This window comes from Macaca thibetana, chromosome 13 (assembly GCF_024542745.1).
Source record: "Macaca thibetana thibetana isolate TM-01 chromosome 13, ASM2454274v1, whole genome shotgun sequence".
In the NCBI taxonomy this organism is placed as follows: Eukaryota; Metazoa; Chordata; class Mammalia; order Primates; family Cercopithecidae; genus Macaca; species Macaca thibetana.
Genome location: NC_065590.1, coordinates 63724434 through 63738930, shown reverse-complemented (window position 1 = coordinate 63738930; position 14497 = coordinate 63724434). Strand labels below are relative to the sequence as shown.

The window sequence follows — 14497 nt, the reverse complement described above, 5'->3', positions numbered from 1 at the left end:
CCACAGTGCTTTTAAATGGTCAGCTGTGTCCTTAGTAACTCAAATATGTTGGGTGCCATAAATATATCTAAGAACTATAGCACAAGTACATAAACCGTGCAATCTCAAATATCCTACCCTAATAAAAACAAAGGTATTACTTTTTGCCTATTCCATCTGCATATACTAAAAACACGTAACAACAAATAATACTATTTTTATTGGATGAGAACCACCAAACAAATCCCTTCACATTATGGGACCACATACCATCAGATATTTTACAGGGATTCTAGGAAATGACAAAAGTCTGACAGTGTGCCCACTGTGAGATGTTTCGTTGTGTTGCATAATTTTTAAAGCATACTCAGAATTATCTTCAGTCATATGAAGTCTCAGACAATAAGAGTGGAATGGCTTGGAGGGGATGGAAAGCATGACTTCCAAGATGAAAAAAAAAACTTGGAATGTGCTAGATTAACCTATCTAGGAGGATCCTGTATCTCCTTTCACTTTATGAACTTCAAATTTCTCCCTTCCCATGATAAAAAGAGTCCTTTGTCTCAGACAGCATGAGACACTGATTTCTCAAGTTTCCGTTGGGGTCTGAGGGAGAGGATGTAATTCAAAACAAAACAGGTGCAAGGAATAACAACCTGATAGGCAGGAACTCTGCTCTTAAAAATCTGAGCTAACCTCAGCTCTTATAATCTTTAACATGATCTACAGGAAGGCAGAGAACACAGTGACTGACTGGAGGAACCTCTCTGTGAAATATGATAACAACGTAAAGTCAAAATTGGAAATGAACTTATTTCCAATAAGTTCATATTGAAAATGGACTTATTTCTCTTATGCACTCACTTATCAATAGGAATCCTCACGTTTTACAGTATTATTTCAATTACAACATTAATTTTTTTAAACACAGTTTTCTTTAGCTCAAGGTCTTTTACTCACCATCTACATCAGAGATTCTTACATTTTTAATCATAACTCCCTCCACCCCCCACCCATAGCAGTGGTGGTGGCAGCAGCAGCAAGTATTAATAATAGCAACTAACACTTACTGAGCATTTACTATATACCAGAGACCTTGCTACCCACTTTCCACATATTAACTCACTTAATCTTCACAGCCACCCTATGAGGTCATTTTATTTTCCCATTTACAGAAGAAGTGGAGGCACAGAAATTAAGTAACTCACCCAAAATAGCACAGAAAGTAAGCAACAGAGCTAGGATCTAGAGGGAGACAAGCTGGCTCCAGAGCCCGCTCTTACCTACTACCTGAAAGGACCTCTCTGAGCACATGCTTCCAGCTTTTGTGTACTTACTAACTTAGAAATTATATACTATTCTATGAATACATTATGTACATTACATATCAAATGTAAAATAATAGCTAAAAGCCAGGTACACCTGTAGTCTCAGCTACTCTGGAGGCTGAGGCAGGGGGACCACTGAGCCTGGGAGTTCAAGGCCAGCCTATGCACCACAGCGATACCCTAGTCTCTAACAATAACCATAATAATAACAAAAAAGGATGCGATAAAATAAATAACACACTAACGTATTCTTCCACATATGTTATTGTCTTGCAAACCCCACTTTGAAAGCTACAGGCCTACAGAGCCCAAACTGCTTGGCCCAGCATTTGTGGTCTCTCACATGTTGACCTGCACCCACCCTGCCATTCACACATCCTCTCTCCTTGACACAACAGGCTGGTTTGCTCATTGCCTCCTGCAAACACTTTCTGATGCCCTCCTCCATGCCTGGGCTCATACCATGTCCCTTGCCTCAAAAACAGAAAGCTAGTTTCAAGGTTTATCCCAAGGCCCAATGTTCCCCTGAAACCTCTGATCTCTCCAGTCCATCCTGGTCTTGCCTCTCAGATGTGTGATCTCGGCCACATGCTTGGTGGACGTAACATGTAGCCATGTATTTCTGGGTAACTGTCTGCAGTGTCAATGGTTTATTTTCCAGGTAGCTCATAAGCTTCTTGAGAGCAGGGAATATGCTATAAATTTTCTTTGTATCCTCCATAGTACCTGACATAGTATGTAGTATGATGTACTTAACTTCTCAATAAATATTTGCTAAACAGAAGAATAAACATTCTCCACATTTACTCTACATCTCTAAGGCCCAGGTCCAGAGGGTTAAGGTAAATGTCATACTAGAAAGCAGAGAAAGTAATATGACGGATACTTTGCTCTTTGCCTAAGCTCATCAGAACCATGACAGATTGACCTTATTCACTATGATTCCAGATGAAAAGGACCTCAGAGTCCCCAGCAATTCTGGCATCTATAGTGTGATGAGCTCACTTTAGGGAGCTCTTAAGTTTCTAAAGTAATGGCATCCTTCCTGGCCTTGTTTATCCACTATTGCCCACTCTATTGGCACTTTCCTATGGGTAAAGATAGTCTCAAACATGCACTTGGTATACCTGCTTACAGATGTCTGCAGCCAGCAGTTTCAGACGAAAAGACGTCCACCCTTTACCTTTATTCAAAAAACAAGAAAGTTTTCCCATGTCCTGTGATGTGATATAATTTGCTCAAACGTTGTTTCCAATGATGACTATTCTGACATGCCAACTGCCCTCCTCTCCTATCTATTCCTGATTCCCCTTAGCCTACTCGTTCTTTTGTCTGCAGCAACAATTACTTTCTAACAAACTATCTAACTTACTTATTATATTTACTATAATAAGTTCTGATATGTTTTACTCTTGCTGCTGGAATATAAGTGCACTGAGAGCAGTAATCTTGGAGGGCAAGGATGTGTCTCTTCTGTTCTCTGATGTAGCCTAAGCACCCAAAACAGTGCTTGGCACGTGCTCAATTAGCAGTTGTCAAATGAATGAATAAACAGATGGATATCAAGTCCCATTTTGCCCACAATCCCGAAGGCCCCAGAGAGAATCCTTCTCGCCTGACAATATTCCTTGTCTTCACCCAGAGAAGCAGTGTACAGAGAAGCAGTACACAGAATTTCTTAAACAGAGAAGCAGTATTGTACAGTGGTTAACTACACAAGCTCAAAAGCTTCAAACAACCCTGAGCTTGAATCCCAGTTTTAATCTTGCTAACTTTAGTGAAATCTCACAACCCCTCCTGTTCTCAGTTTTTTCACCAGTAGGATGGGAATAACACCTATCCTCCAGAAGAGGCTCTGGAGGAACTCAGTGACTGGTACATCACACACACGCTCTCGCACTAAATATATATATATATATATATATATATATATTTTTTTTTTTTTTTTCCTCTTTTTGCTATTAATTCCCCTACTCTAATCAACTGACAAATCTCTAAGTTCCACATGCCCCTGACTGATACTCTGAGTTCTGAGCACTTCAAAACAGCAGTACATTGCCTGGGGAATAATGACAGTGCAGTACAGTCAATGCTCCAGAACCTGGCAGCTAAGAGCTGTCTCCAACACCCAGCAAAAGCTCCCTAAGTAACAGACACTAAATAAAAGCTTTTGGGCCGGGCGCGGTGGCTCAAGCCTGTAATCCCAGCACTTTGGGAGGCCGAGACGGGCGGATCACGAGGTCAGGAGTTCGAGACCATCCTGGCTAACACGGTGAAACCCCATCTCTACTAAAAAATACAAAAAACTAGCCGGGCGAGGTGGTGGGCGCCTGTAGTCCCGGCTACTCGGGAGGCTGAGGCAGGAGAATGGCGTAAAAACCCGGGAGGCGGAGCTTGCAGTGAGCTGAGATCCGGCCACTGCACTCCACCCTGGGCGACATAGCGAGACTCCGTCTCAAAAAAAAAAAAAAAAAAAAAAGCTTTTGGATGTTTATAAGGAAGGGATTAATTCATCTTCAAAAGTAGCATTTTAATTAAAAATGACTTTTCTGGGCTTATATCCAGAAAGGAATATATTGCCAAAAGGTAAGATTTAACAAGGTTTAGTTCTTTCTTTAGGTTTGTTTTTTTTTAAGAGTCCAGTGCTTCCCAATCCTTTTCACATCAAGGCACACATAGAAAGTAATCTTTCTTTGGCACTCTGGGATAAAACCGACGATGCTGCTCCCAGCTGCAGGTGACTGCCTAGAGGCCCCAGCCCTGCCAGGCCACACTCAGACTCCCTGAGAGCTGAAGGAATCGATAAATACCTTGGCACATCCATAGCCACACCACTGGAGAAACTGCCTTAACACTTTTTGGACTGGGGACCTTTCTAGCAACTTAGATTTTTCTCCTTTCACACTAACACAAGTTCTCAAAAAGAAAGAATAAATCTGGCCACCTGACAAGAGTGAGCATTTTCTTCAAATGATGACTCATTCCAGAAAAAAAGCACACAGACCAGAAATCCACCTATAACTTATAACATCAGCATAGTTTCACACTTTTCTTTTTGATTTTCCATTCTGAAACAATATTTTCGAGGCATAAAACAAACAACAATGGAGATGGTCAACATCTTAGGTCACCAAATGGAATCTATCAAGAAATGTTCCATTTCTGGACAGCTGGACCATTTTTATGTTTCACAATTTTGTACTTTTAAGAAATAAAAATGATATTAAAATTCTTAAAGCACTAAGACATTGTCTCATGTGATTACATTTTTAAAAGATGGAAATGATAGTTCTTTTATATTTAATCACAAATTTTGATGTAACTGCAATATTAATAGAAATATATATACATATCTTTTCTATAAATGTTCATTTGCTTCCCTATTTAAGAAACTCCAGTAGAGTTGACACTTAAGGCTACCTCTGTCACTGATTTTCTACTTGCTTCCACTGCTCCCGTCTGTAGCATAGACTGAAGGGCGGTTGGTACCATCCCTGCTTCTTGCACAGTGATTCCTTCATACAACTAGCTGGCCGAAATAGCCTACCTTTACTTCTTTCTTTGTTTTCTGGTTTTCTTCCCATAAAGGTAATGCCAAGGTCTAGTCCAATTTCGGTCTTCATGTGTCCCATCCAGCCCAACACTACTGTTCCCATCATGTAAAGATTCTGACCCTATAGCAAACACAGAGTATACTGGGATGTTCCAGACTCAAGCAGAAATGGCCTCAGTTTCAGTCTCCTTTTATGCCTGATGCCCTGTCTGGCATTGTATCTTCTGTCTCCTCTTCATTTCTGTTACTCATATGATCCCTGGTCCCTGAGGGCTCACTTGGCTTCTAATCCACAGCTCTCTTTAAGTTTGCCTCAAAGGCAAACTCCTTATGTTTTCACCAGTGCCTAGAACAGGGTAAGCAAGCTACAGTGTCTGCTGAATTAAATTTAGTCCTGACCAACTTCTCATGGTCCTATCAGTTCCTAGATCTAGGATCCGTAACTCCTACGGTTACCCAAGTTTGAGAGGTTTTGTCAGACCCTTAAGGATGATAGAAGGTATGGCAACTATGGACTTGGCTATAGGCTAGGTCCCAAGGGAGGATCTGTATTTCCAGATACAGATTTAGTAGCATTAAATGGAAGACCAAAGAGAAATGATGACAGAGAGATGAGTGGAGAGGGAAGGGTACAATATACCTTTTACGGGTCACAGCTTCCCTGGGTTTCACTGACTTCTTCTGTCTCAATAACACAAATAGATTTACTTTGTTTCCACTGTATCATAACATACTAAATTAGATTTAAGGGGAGCAACTGAGTGATAAAGTTTATCTTTAGATGGATTCTTGGTTTCTTCTCCTTAGCCATAAAAAGTTGTTATTCGCATCAGAGGCAGCACATTCTAAAGAAAATAGGAACACAGGCTTTGGAGTTTAATATGTTATCTCAGCCGGGCGCGGTGGCTCATGCCTGTAATCCCAACACTTTGGGAGGCTGAGGTAGGGGGATCACTTGAGGTCAGGAGTTCCATACCAGCCTGGCCAACATGGTGAAACCCAGTCTCTACTAAAAACACAAAAATTGGCCAGGCGTGGTGGCGGGCGCTTGTAATCCAAGCTACTCGGGAGGCTAAGGCAGGAGAATTGCTTAAACCCAGGACGCAGAGGTTGCAGTGAGCTGAGATGGCGCCACTGCACTCCAGCCTGGGCGACAGAGTGAGACTCTGTCTCAAAAGGAAAAAAAAAAAAGAGCTAAATTAAAGAGCAATAGATCACCTTTTATTTGTATATAACAACAACAACAACAACAACAAAAACCCAAAATAGACAAGAAATGAAAAAGCTGAAAATTCAAACTCTTATTTCAAATGGTATACATTTTCTTATGAATTACCCAAAATGTGAGTTAAGTACCCAAGAATCAGAATAAACCCTTCCTCATGATTGTTGGCCTCTTATATTGAGCTCCTCCTCAATATAAGAATTTTCTGAACTCCAATATGATCTCTTGAGAGTGATAAGCAACCTAGTAATAATGTTAAGTCCCCAACATGAAGAGTTTCGGCAACAAAAACAGAAGGTTAATTCTACTTAAGAGACACAGCAGCCCTGCTAGTGATGTTCCCAAATGAGGTAATGTCCATGGATCTTATCTAGCCTTTATTGAGATTTAATGTCATTTACCCCTGGCTCTCATGAATCTGCTGCATAACCTCACCTTTTCTAATGTGTGTTACTTCTAACCATCTCAACACAGCAATTATGAACCTCTGGTTTTTAAAATGATTAAGAAATGAATCCCACATGTTCTTTTTTTTTTGCAAGTGTTATAATTTGAGTCTTTCTTCCATAGTCCCAGAAAATTCAGAGATCAGCATATTTCTTGTTTTGAAGGTATACTATAGAAATACTCTGAGATTTGATATATTTATGTAAACATTTTCAAAGCGGTCAAAATGTATAATTCAAGAAAATGTTCTGTGAAAGAATTTGTTTTCTGACTACAAAATGATTTCCTGCTTTTGAAAAAAATAACAACTTTATATTTACTTAGCTGGCTCTGGAGATCCCATGGAGATGATCATTCCTTTCAATCTCTAACACCTCTTTTCCAGGTGCAGGCTTTTTAATGATTTCAAAGGTAGCTTTATGTGGAGAGGAATCTATAAGATGTAGAAAGGAAAAAGAAAAAGAGCCCTTCCCAACTTAACCCTTTATGCTTTCCCCAGAAAGAACCACAGGATGGACAGAACTAGGACAACGCAGGTGTGACACTCAAATGGACACGCCAGAAAGACTTTCCACATCCCTTTGACTTCTTTTTCTGAACCAGGGTAAACCAACCTTGATAAAGGTAGGAATCTGCCTGACAAACATGAATACGATACCCAACACCCACATTTGCTGGCTTTTATTCAACAAGCCCTTCATCTCACCAACACTTAGCAACAAGAGCAACAGCCACAACAAACCCAGAGTTCTAGGGTTTTACCCTTTCCACAGGATTTCACATTTTATCTAGCAGAAGAAGTAAACTTGAGACTATCAAAAGCAGCCCAGAGGCAGAGCAAAAGACCATGTTTTGTTGCTGGGCAGACTGGTGAAACTCAGCCAGAACTGTCAGTAGTGTGTATGGGAAACAAGGCTGGGAGGCTCATTTGCACAACTGATGAGAGAGCCCAAGAAGCAACTCCAACCAAACTACTTGGACAAAGTTCAGCCAAGAGTGGATCTTCAGTAAAGAAAATCTGATGGCTTATCCACTTGACAAACTAGGCCTTCCTTCTAACTCAGATACACTTTGGAAAGGCTGTTCTGTATTCCTCATCATTCCAGCCCTGCTCTTTCGAAGAATCAGCAGAGTCTGACACAATCAAGAGATACAAATTTTGAGGCAGAGCAAATAATTTTTGGGTCACAATGGTCCATCTTTAAGACCAAGACAATAACCCCTGCCCCTCTCTTCATCACAGGGATGTAGTGAGAACTCAAGGGAGATGAGTGCTCAAGAGCTGATAGTAAAGAAAAGACCTAAGACCCATAATGTATGTAACATAGACTAGATGATCTCAAACTGCAGTCTGGGGCAGTGCAATCTTTTCAAGAGGTCCCCAAGACAAATTATTTTCAAGTGATGCCAAGAAAAGAGTTTCCTCTTTTACTCTCATTCTCTCATGAGTGTACAGTGGAGTTTGCCAGAGGCTACAAGGTGTGTGAGGATGTCATTATTTTGATGACTAATGCAATATGTACTTGTGAGTCCTCGTGTTTTAATATTTTCTCAAGTTTACTTTTTTTTTTGAGACAGAGTCTCACTCTGCCGCCCAGGCTGGAGGGCAGTGGCATGATCTCGGCACACTGCAACCTCTGCCTCTGGGGTTCAAGCAATTTTCGTGCCTCATCCTTCCAAGCTGAGTAGCTGGGACTAAAGGCATGTACCACCACACAGTTAATTTATGTATTTTTAGTGGAGATGGGGTTTCGCCATGTTGGCCAGGCTCGTCCTGAATTCCTGGCCTCAAGTGATTTGTTCAGCTCAGCCTCCCAAAGTGCTGGGATTATAGGCATGAGCCATCACACCGGCCTGTCTCAAGTTTACTTTCTAATTGAATATTGATAGAGAAAACTCTCTGGGAGCCGTAATAGCTTTTAAGAGTCTAAAGAGGTCCTGAGACAAATTTGAAAACTGCCAACCTAGAACTTCAGTCCCACCCAAACCAGTAGGTTCCCACTCAGGGGCTACCTTCTCACCCACTGGGAGCCTTTATGCTGCTCTCTTTGCATGGGAGACTCCTTCCCTTTCTTTACTTGGCTAACTTCTTCAGTCTCTGCTTAGATGTTGCTTCCTCTGGGACATTTTCCTCGATTTCCCAGAGGAGCCTGGTGGCCCTGCTATGTGTTCACCCAGCACCTAGCGCACTACATTGTGATTGCCTATTTTCTGGTACTTTTTTGTCCTTGGCTCCTTCAAGGCAAAAACTGACTTACTTGCTATTATGACTGTGACACAGTGGTATGTAGTAGGCATTCAGTAAATATTTGTTGAATATAGAAAACAATCAAGAAACGGCCAGGCACAGTGGCTCATGTCCATAATCCCGGCCCTTTGGGAGGCCAAGGTGGGTGGATCATTTGAGGTCAGGAGTTCAAGACCAGCCTGGTCAACATGGTGAAACCCAATCTCTACTAAAAATACAAAAATTGGCGACTGTGGGAACAGTGGGGGTGCAGAAAGCTCGTAATTCCAACTTCTCAGAAGGTTGAGGCACAAGAATGGCTTGAACCCAGGAGGCAGAGTTTGCACTGAACCGAGACTACACCACTGCACCCCTGCCTGGGCAACAGAGTAAGACCCTGTCTCAAAAAAAAAAAAAAAAAGAAAAAGACAAAGATAGTTCTATCTTGCATTCTTATTACCTAGGGAGAATGAGTTATGAAATAACTAGTTTTCATTATAGTACAGGTTTATTAAAATTAATAATAATAGACTATCTATATATCTTGTGGTGTACCAGGCACTATTCTAAGCATGTTGTATGTATTAACTCCCTTAGTGTTCACAGAGTTCCTATGAGGTATATGCTACTATTATCCTTATCTCAAAAATGAAGACATGGATGTATAAGTAATGAGGGGTAGATCTGAGATTCACACCCAGGCTGTCTGGCTCCAAAGTTTCATCTTGTTAATCACTCCAGCCACTGCCTGCCACATCAGCAGTGTCGATCTCAGGCTTATAACATGTATTGAGATCTCAAGGCCATCTCTCAACTCTGTTCATAAACCGGGAACATGACCTGACATTTATATTCCACCCCTAACCCTATGCCCGTGTGAGCAACTATAGCAGCCATTTGAACACAAGACCTCACCAATACTACCTGTCCTCAAGTTAGGGTTGAAATAGGGCAGTTTCAGCAAAAAGTCTCTTTCTCGTTTATTTTTTGTATGTTACTTTTTTCTAGAAGAAGTGTTAGGTTAAAAACAAAAAACTTGTACATTTGTTCAAAATAATAAGAATTGGTAGCACAGAGAAAACAGGAAAGGTTCAATACTTCCATGTACTAAGGTGCTGTGCCACAGGGCAACCTCTCCCTGATGTGTATAACTCTTCCTGTGCCTCTTAGGTTAACCTCTCTCAAGGTAGCTTCCAGTTTTACTCTGAATAGGTAGTAGCCCAGAATGTTCTGCAGGCATACTTGATGGAAAAGACAAAGTTTTATCTGGCTCACAGAGGTAAGGCCAAGTGGGAGAAAGTATACTGTAGAAAACACGGGATTTATTGCAAAAGATAATCTGAGAGAATCACAATGTAACACTGTAGTGATATTTGGGATGAAAAAAGCATAACTAGGAGATACCTGATCTTTCAGAAGTAGAAAAAAAGTTCTACAAAGTTAAGAGGCTGTGTATCAAATCTTCACCAGCTAACAGTACATGAGAAACCAGAGTTCATCTTATGGTGTTTGACAGAAGTCACACAAAGCAACTTTACTTACCTGGAGAAGTGTCCCATGAATATGGTTTTGCCGGAAACACTGGTCAGTGTAGCTGGGGAGTGTGGCCAACAGAGTTCGAATGGTATTAGGAATGTGATCTATCATAACAAATGGGACCAAGGCACGAGCTGCCATTTCACGGGAGTGATAGACAGGTGAGTGACCACACCTGGGGAGAAATAAAAACACAAGACCATTCAACAGTCATCTCTACATCTGTCTTTGTATATACTTACATTCTATCTAGCATGGGCTGGAACATTCAGGGGTTAGGGGGAGACAGGAGTTGCTCCTTATTCCAAATGATGTTTTGTATCTGCATTAGTTCTACAGGTGACTTTGCTTTGGTTAAAAACATCGTTAGCACCTATAATTCTTTATCACGGAGATTAAACATAGACAGGCTTGGGAATAACACAATAAACAGGTAGTATCAAAAAACAACTTACTCGTTAACTATTTACTGGGTATTTATGATAAGCAAAAGCACCATGATAAGTGCCATAAAAAATAAGACAGTCACCATTGTCTTTGAAGAGCCCATACTTTGGTTGGCCAGAGGAAAAGTATATTTGAAAAAATGACCAAAAGTATGAGACAGTATAGGAAAAGTGAGAAGCAAGTGATCTTGACATTATGACTATAGAAAATCAGAAGAAGGATGGAACTCAGGAAAGCAAGCATGATTCAAGTAGGCCAAGAAAGATCTGAAGTCATTTCAACCAAGGGCAAAGTGGTATAAAGCAAGACTAGAAATACTCAAGGTGTAGGTAGATGTGTTTGAATAATGCAGAGGTTCATGAATAACAGTAAAAGTTAAGGCTGAGAAGTGGGATAGGCCATACTGGGGAGTGCCACAAAGAGCATAGTCCATGGTCTGAACTAATTGTTAAGAGAACAAGAGATGGACCTTCAAATCACCAAATCCTTGCCTCTGGGCTGACTCATACCCAAAGAGCTGGAATAAAAGCCAGTTCTTAAATAGTGAAAGTCGTGGACAAGGGTTATTTTGAGATTCTAGAAAGGTCATTGTAAAGGCAGGTCATCTACAAGTCATCTTCATAAACACTCAGAACCTGAAAGGCCATAACCATTTTGTTGAAACTGTGCACTTTAAAGCCTCCACAGATATGAGATTGATTGATTGAGAGTAAAGTAAAAGTCTTCACAGATATGAGATTGAGAGGAAAGTCCAATATGTTAAGTACCAGCTTAAATAAGTTCTTGACTAGAACACTCAAGACTTCATGATTTTTCATCCAATTAAAAAGTAACTCAACTTACAGAAATGTCTTAGATGACAAGAATAGGGAAGGTCAGAAGATGGTAGACTCTGCAGGGGAAAAGAGATGGCCTCTTGACTTTCTTCAAAATTAATCTGTGTTCATGAAGGAATTACTTGGTAAGAATCAGGCCATTAGGGCTACATGGCCATGTTGGCTCAGGAGTAGAGGGACAGGGCCCTACAATAGCAATGTTTCTAATACCTTAGAGGTTATCGCCGACGTTTATTCTAATATGCCAAAAGAAATACAGATACAATTTCTGTACAACTAGAATAGTCGGAGCAGAATTTCATCATGGTGTTGGGGGAGGTAGGGGAAGAGGAGAAAGAAGTATGGGGTGAGTTTAAAAAATATACATGCTATTTTTCCCCCTAAGACAGTTCTGTCTGTCAGGTAGGTCCTGCAGCACAGTTTCAGGACGGAGAAGAGGTCACCCCACATTATCTGTGGGAAAACAGAGAGCTATGGTTACAGTAGTTGTGACAGTTCCCACAACTCATTCATTTTCTCACTTATTCTTTTTAAATGATTAAATGTTTAATCTGTAACTGGCAAATGCAGAAAAATGTTTGCTTTGGTCTATAGGAAATGATGAGGGAGGGGTCAGGGAGAAACTTCACTTGATTAAAAAAAAAAAAAACTCTGAAAATGTTTTGAGATTTAATTAGCAAATCACCTCACTTAGCATGGCACAGTCATTTGTCGGAAGCTTCCCTTTCCGTCTGTCACCCACCTCTCCAATGCACACACTTTGTGTTACAGTGTGTTTTATGTTACCGAAAGGGCTCTTGTATATAAATGTTTCTTTTCAAATACAAATAACTCTGACATGGTTACAGATGTTTAGTTTCCAATTAGCAGTGACTGTACACTAAAGAGTGCCCCTCCTTTTGCTCCTGACTTTTGTAAATGATGATTTCCCAAAGGATTCTGGCATCCATACAAGAGGAAGAATGGAAAGTGGGAAAAGTGCCAGTATTTTCTGCTTTTGGATACCCTGTGTTAGGGTAGTTTCCAAATGCACACAACAAGGTTAAAAAGCAAAACAAAACTTCTCCTCAAAAAAGTAACACAATTACCAAAAAAGAAGCCAATTCTTGAAGTAATATTTAATTAACATTCATTATAAAGCAATGGTTAAATATTCCATCACAAATTCTTTAGATGGAAAGATTAGATCATAGACAAATTTATACATATATATGTAAACACTAAGAAAAAAATTTCTAGGTTACTGTTTTGTCACCTACTGGGGGCAGGGAGGGGGTCTGAGGAGCACATTTAGAATCTAGTAGCTATAAGAATAGAAAATTAGAACACCTGGATTTTCATTCTGCTTTGGACACTGAGTTCTGTGACTTGCAAAAGTCACAGAAACCTCTCTGAGTATCAGTACAGTTGAGAATGGTGGCAATGCTTTCTACCCAGTGGTCTGACGTGATGTCTAAGAGAACACTCCAAGTAGGAAGGACTTCAGAAATTCCAAGTTTTTACAGTGCACTGTGCCTGTGTCTAGTAATAGCATCAGTATATTCAAGAATTGCAGGCCTATAAGTGGCCCCAGGAAGAGAATTAAGAACATGTGGTGAATTCTATGCTGCTTTAAAAAGTTAAGACAACATGTTGATAATATGAAGGCAAAGAAGGTCTTTTTTTGGCCACCATTAAAAGCGGTGAGGAAGAGTCTCAAGCCCTTCTGAAATAAGTGGGATAGCCCCTGTCTCTCTAAGTTTCTTCCATAGAAGAAAAAAATACACTTAAGGTCTCAAAGGTCATTTCTACTTTTAACATTCCTTGAAAATCAGTCCCTCTAATAGCCCTAAGCTGTGTTCTAGGCCTGAATACTAGGTCCTCCACAGAATCTACAAGGTACAGACACCAGTGTCTTCAAACTTCTAGCCCTCTCACTTCAATAAACCCTTTCTATGTTCATTTTAATCACATATTTATTGACTGCCTACCATGTCCTCGACACTGTGTAACATAACACATGACACTTTTATTTATTTTTTTTTTTTGAGACACAGTCTCACTCTGTCACCCAGGCTGGAGTGCAGTGGCGCAATCTTGGCTCACTGCAAGCTCCTCCTCCCGGGTTCATGCCATTCTCCTGCCTCAGCCTTCCGAGTAGCTGGGACTACAGGCGCTCGCCACCTTGCCCGGCTAGTTTTTCATATTTTTAGTAGAGACGGGTGGTCTCGATCTCCCGACCTCGTGATCTGCTCACCTCGGCCTCCCAAAGTGCTGAGATTACAGGTGTGAGCGACCGCGTGCCTGACCGAGACATGATACATTTTTAATAAGAATACTTGCATCCCACAATTGTACAGCACTTGACAGTTGATAAAATACCTGCACACTTGTGATCTCTTTACTATGCAACTTCCCTGTAGGACAAAAGGGCATTATGAACCTAAATTAACAGATGAAAAATAAAATGAAGCTCAGAAGGGCTCAGTGAAAACTCCGAGGGCTAAGTCCAGGATGTGTAAGTAGCGCTCAGGCCAGACTGTGACCCAGAGCTCTCTGGCTACTCAACCTGTAGCTCACACCTGGAAATCAAGGGAGCATAAAAATATCTCCTAGCTAACAAAAACACAAACTGTAATTTATACATATGTGGAAAATTTCTAAATGAGTGTTTTGTTTTTTTTTTAAACATTTTAAGGATAACGAAAATATTTCAGAAACTAATGTAAACTATGAACTCTCTCACAAGAGGAATATATTTATGAACATATACACACAATTTCCCATACAGTTTCAGGTTCGTGACACACATCCAAAACCCTTGAGGAGGGAGTTTCCCAGACCCAGGTGGGGAACCTCCTGCTGCTCTTCGCATACATCAATGACAACACAATGTGGCTGTCAGGTGTGTGCTCTGCTGCATGTGACATAGCAGTGGAG

At 40.7% G+C, this 14497-nt stretch overlaps 1 protein-coding gene across 11 annotated transcripts in view; it reads right to left on the bottom strand.

Annotated features, from left to right (window-relative positions):
* THADA (THADA armadillo repeat containing) overlaps positions 1–14497 on the bottom strand; it is a 352471-nt gene that overhangs the window by 153938 nt on the left and 184036 nt on the right. For all 11 annotated transcript variants that reach the window (XM_050754776.1, XM_050754774.1, XM_050754781.1 and 8 more), the window contains one exon: positions 10302–10470. In XM_050754776.1, coding sequence (XP_050610733.1) covers positions 10302–10470 — 169 coding nt within the window. The remainder of the gene's footprint in view (positions 1–10301; positions 10471–14497) is intronic.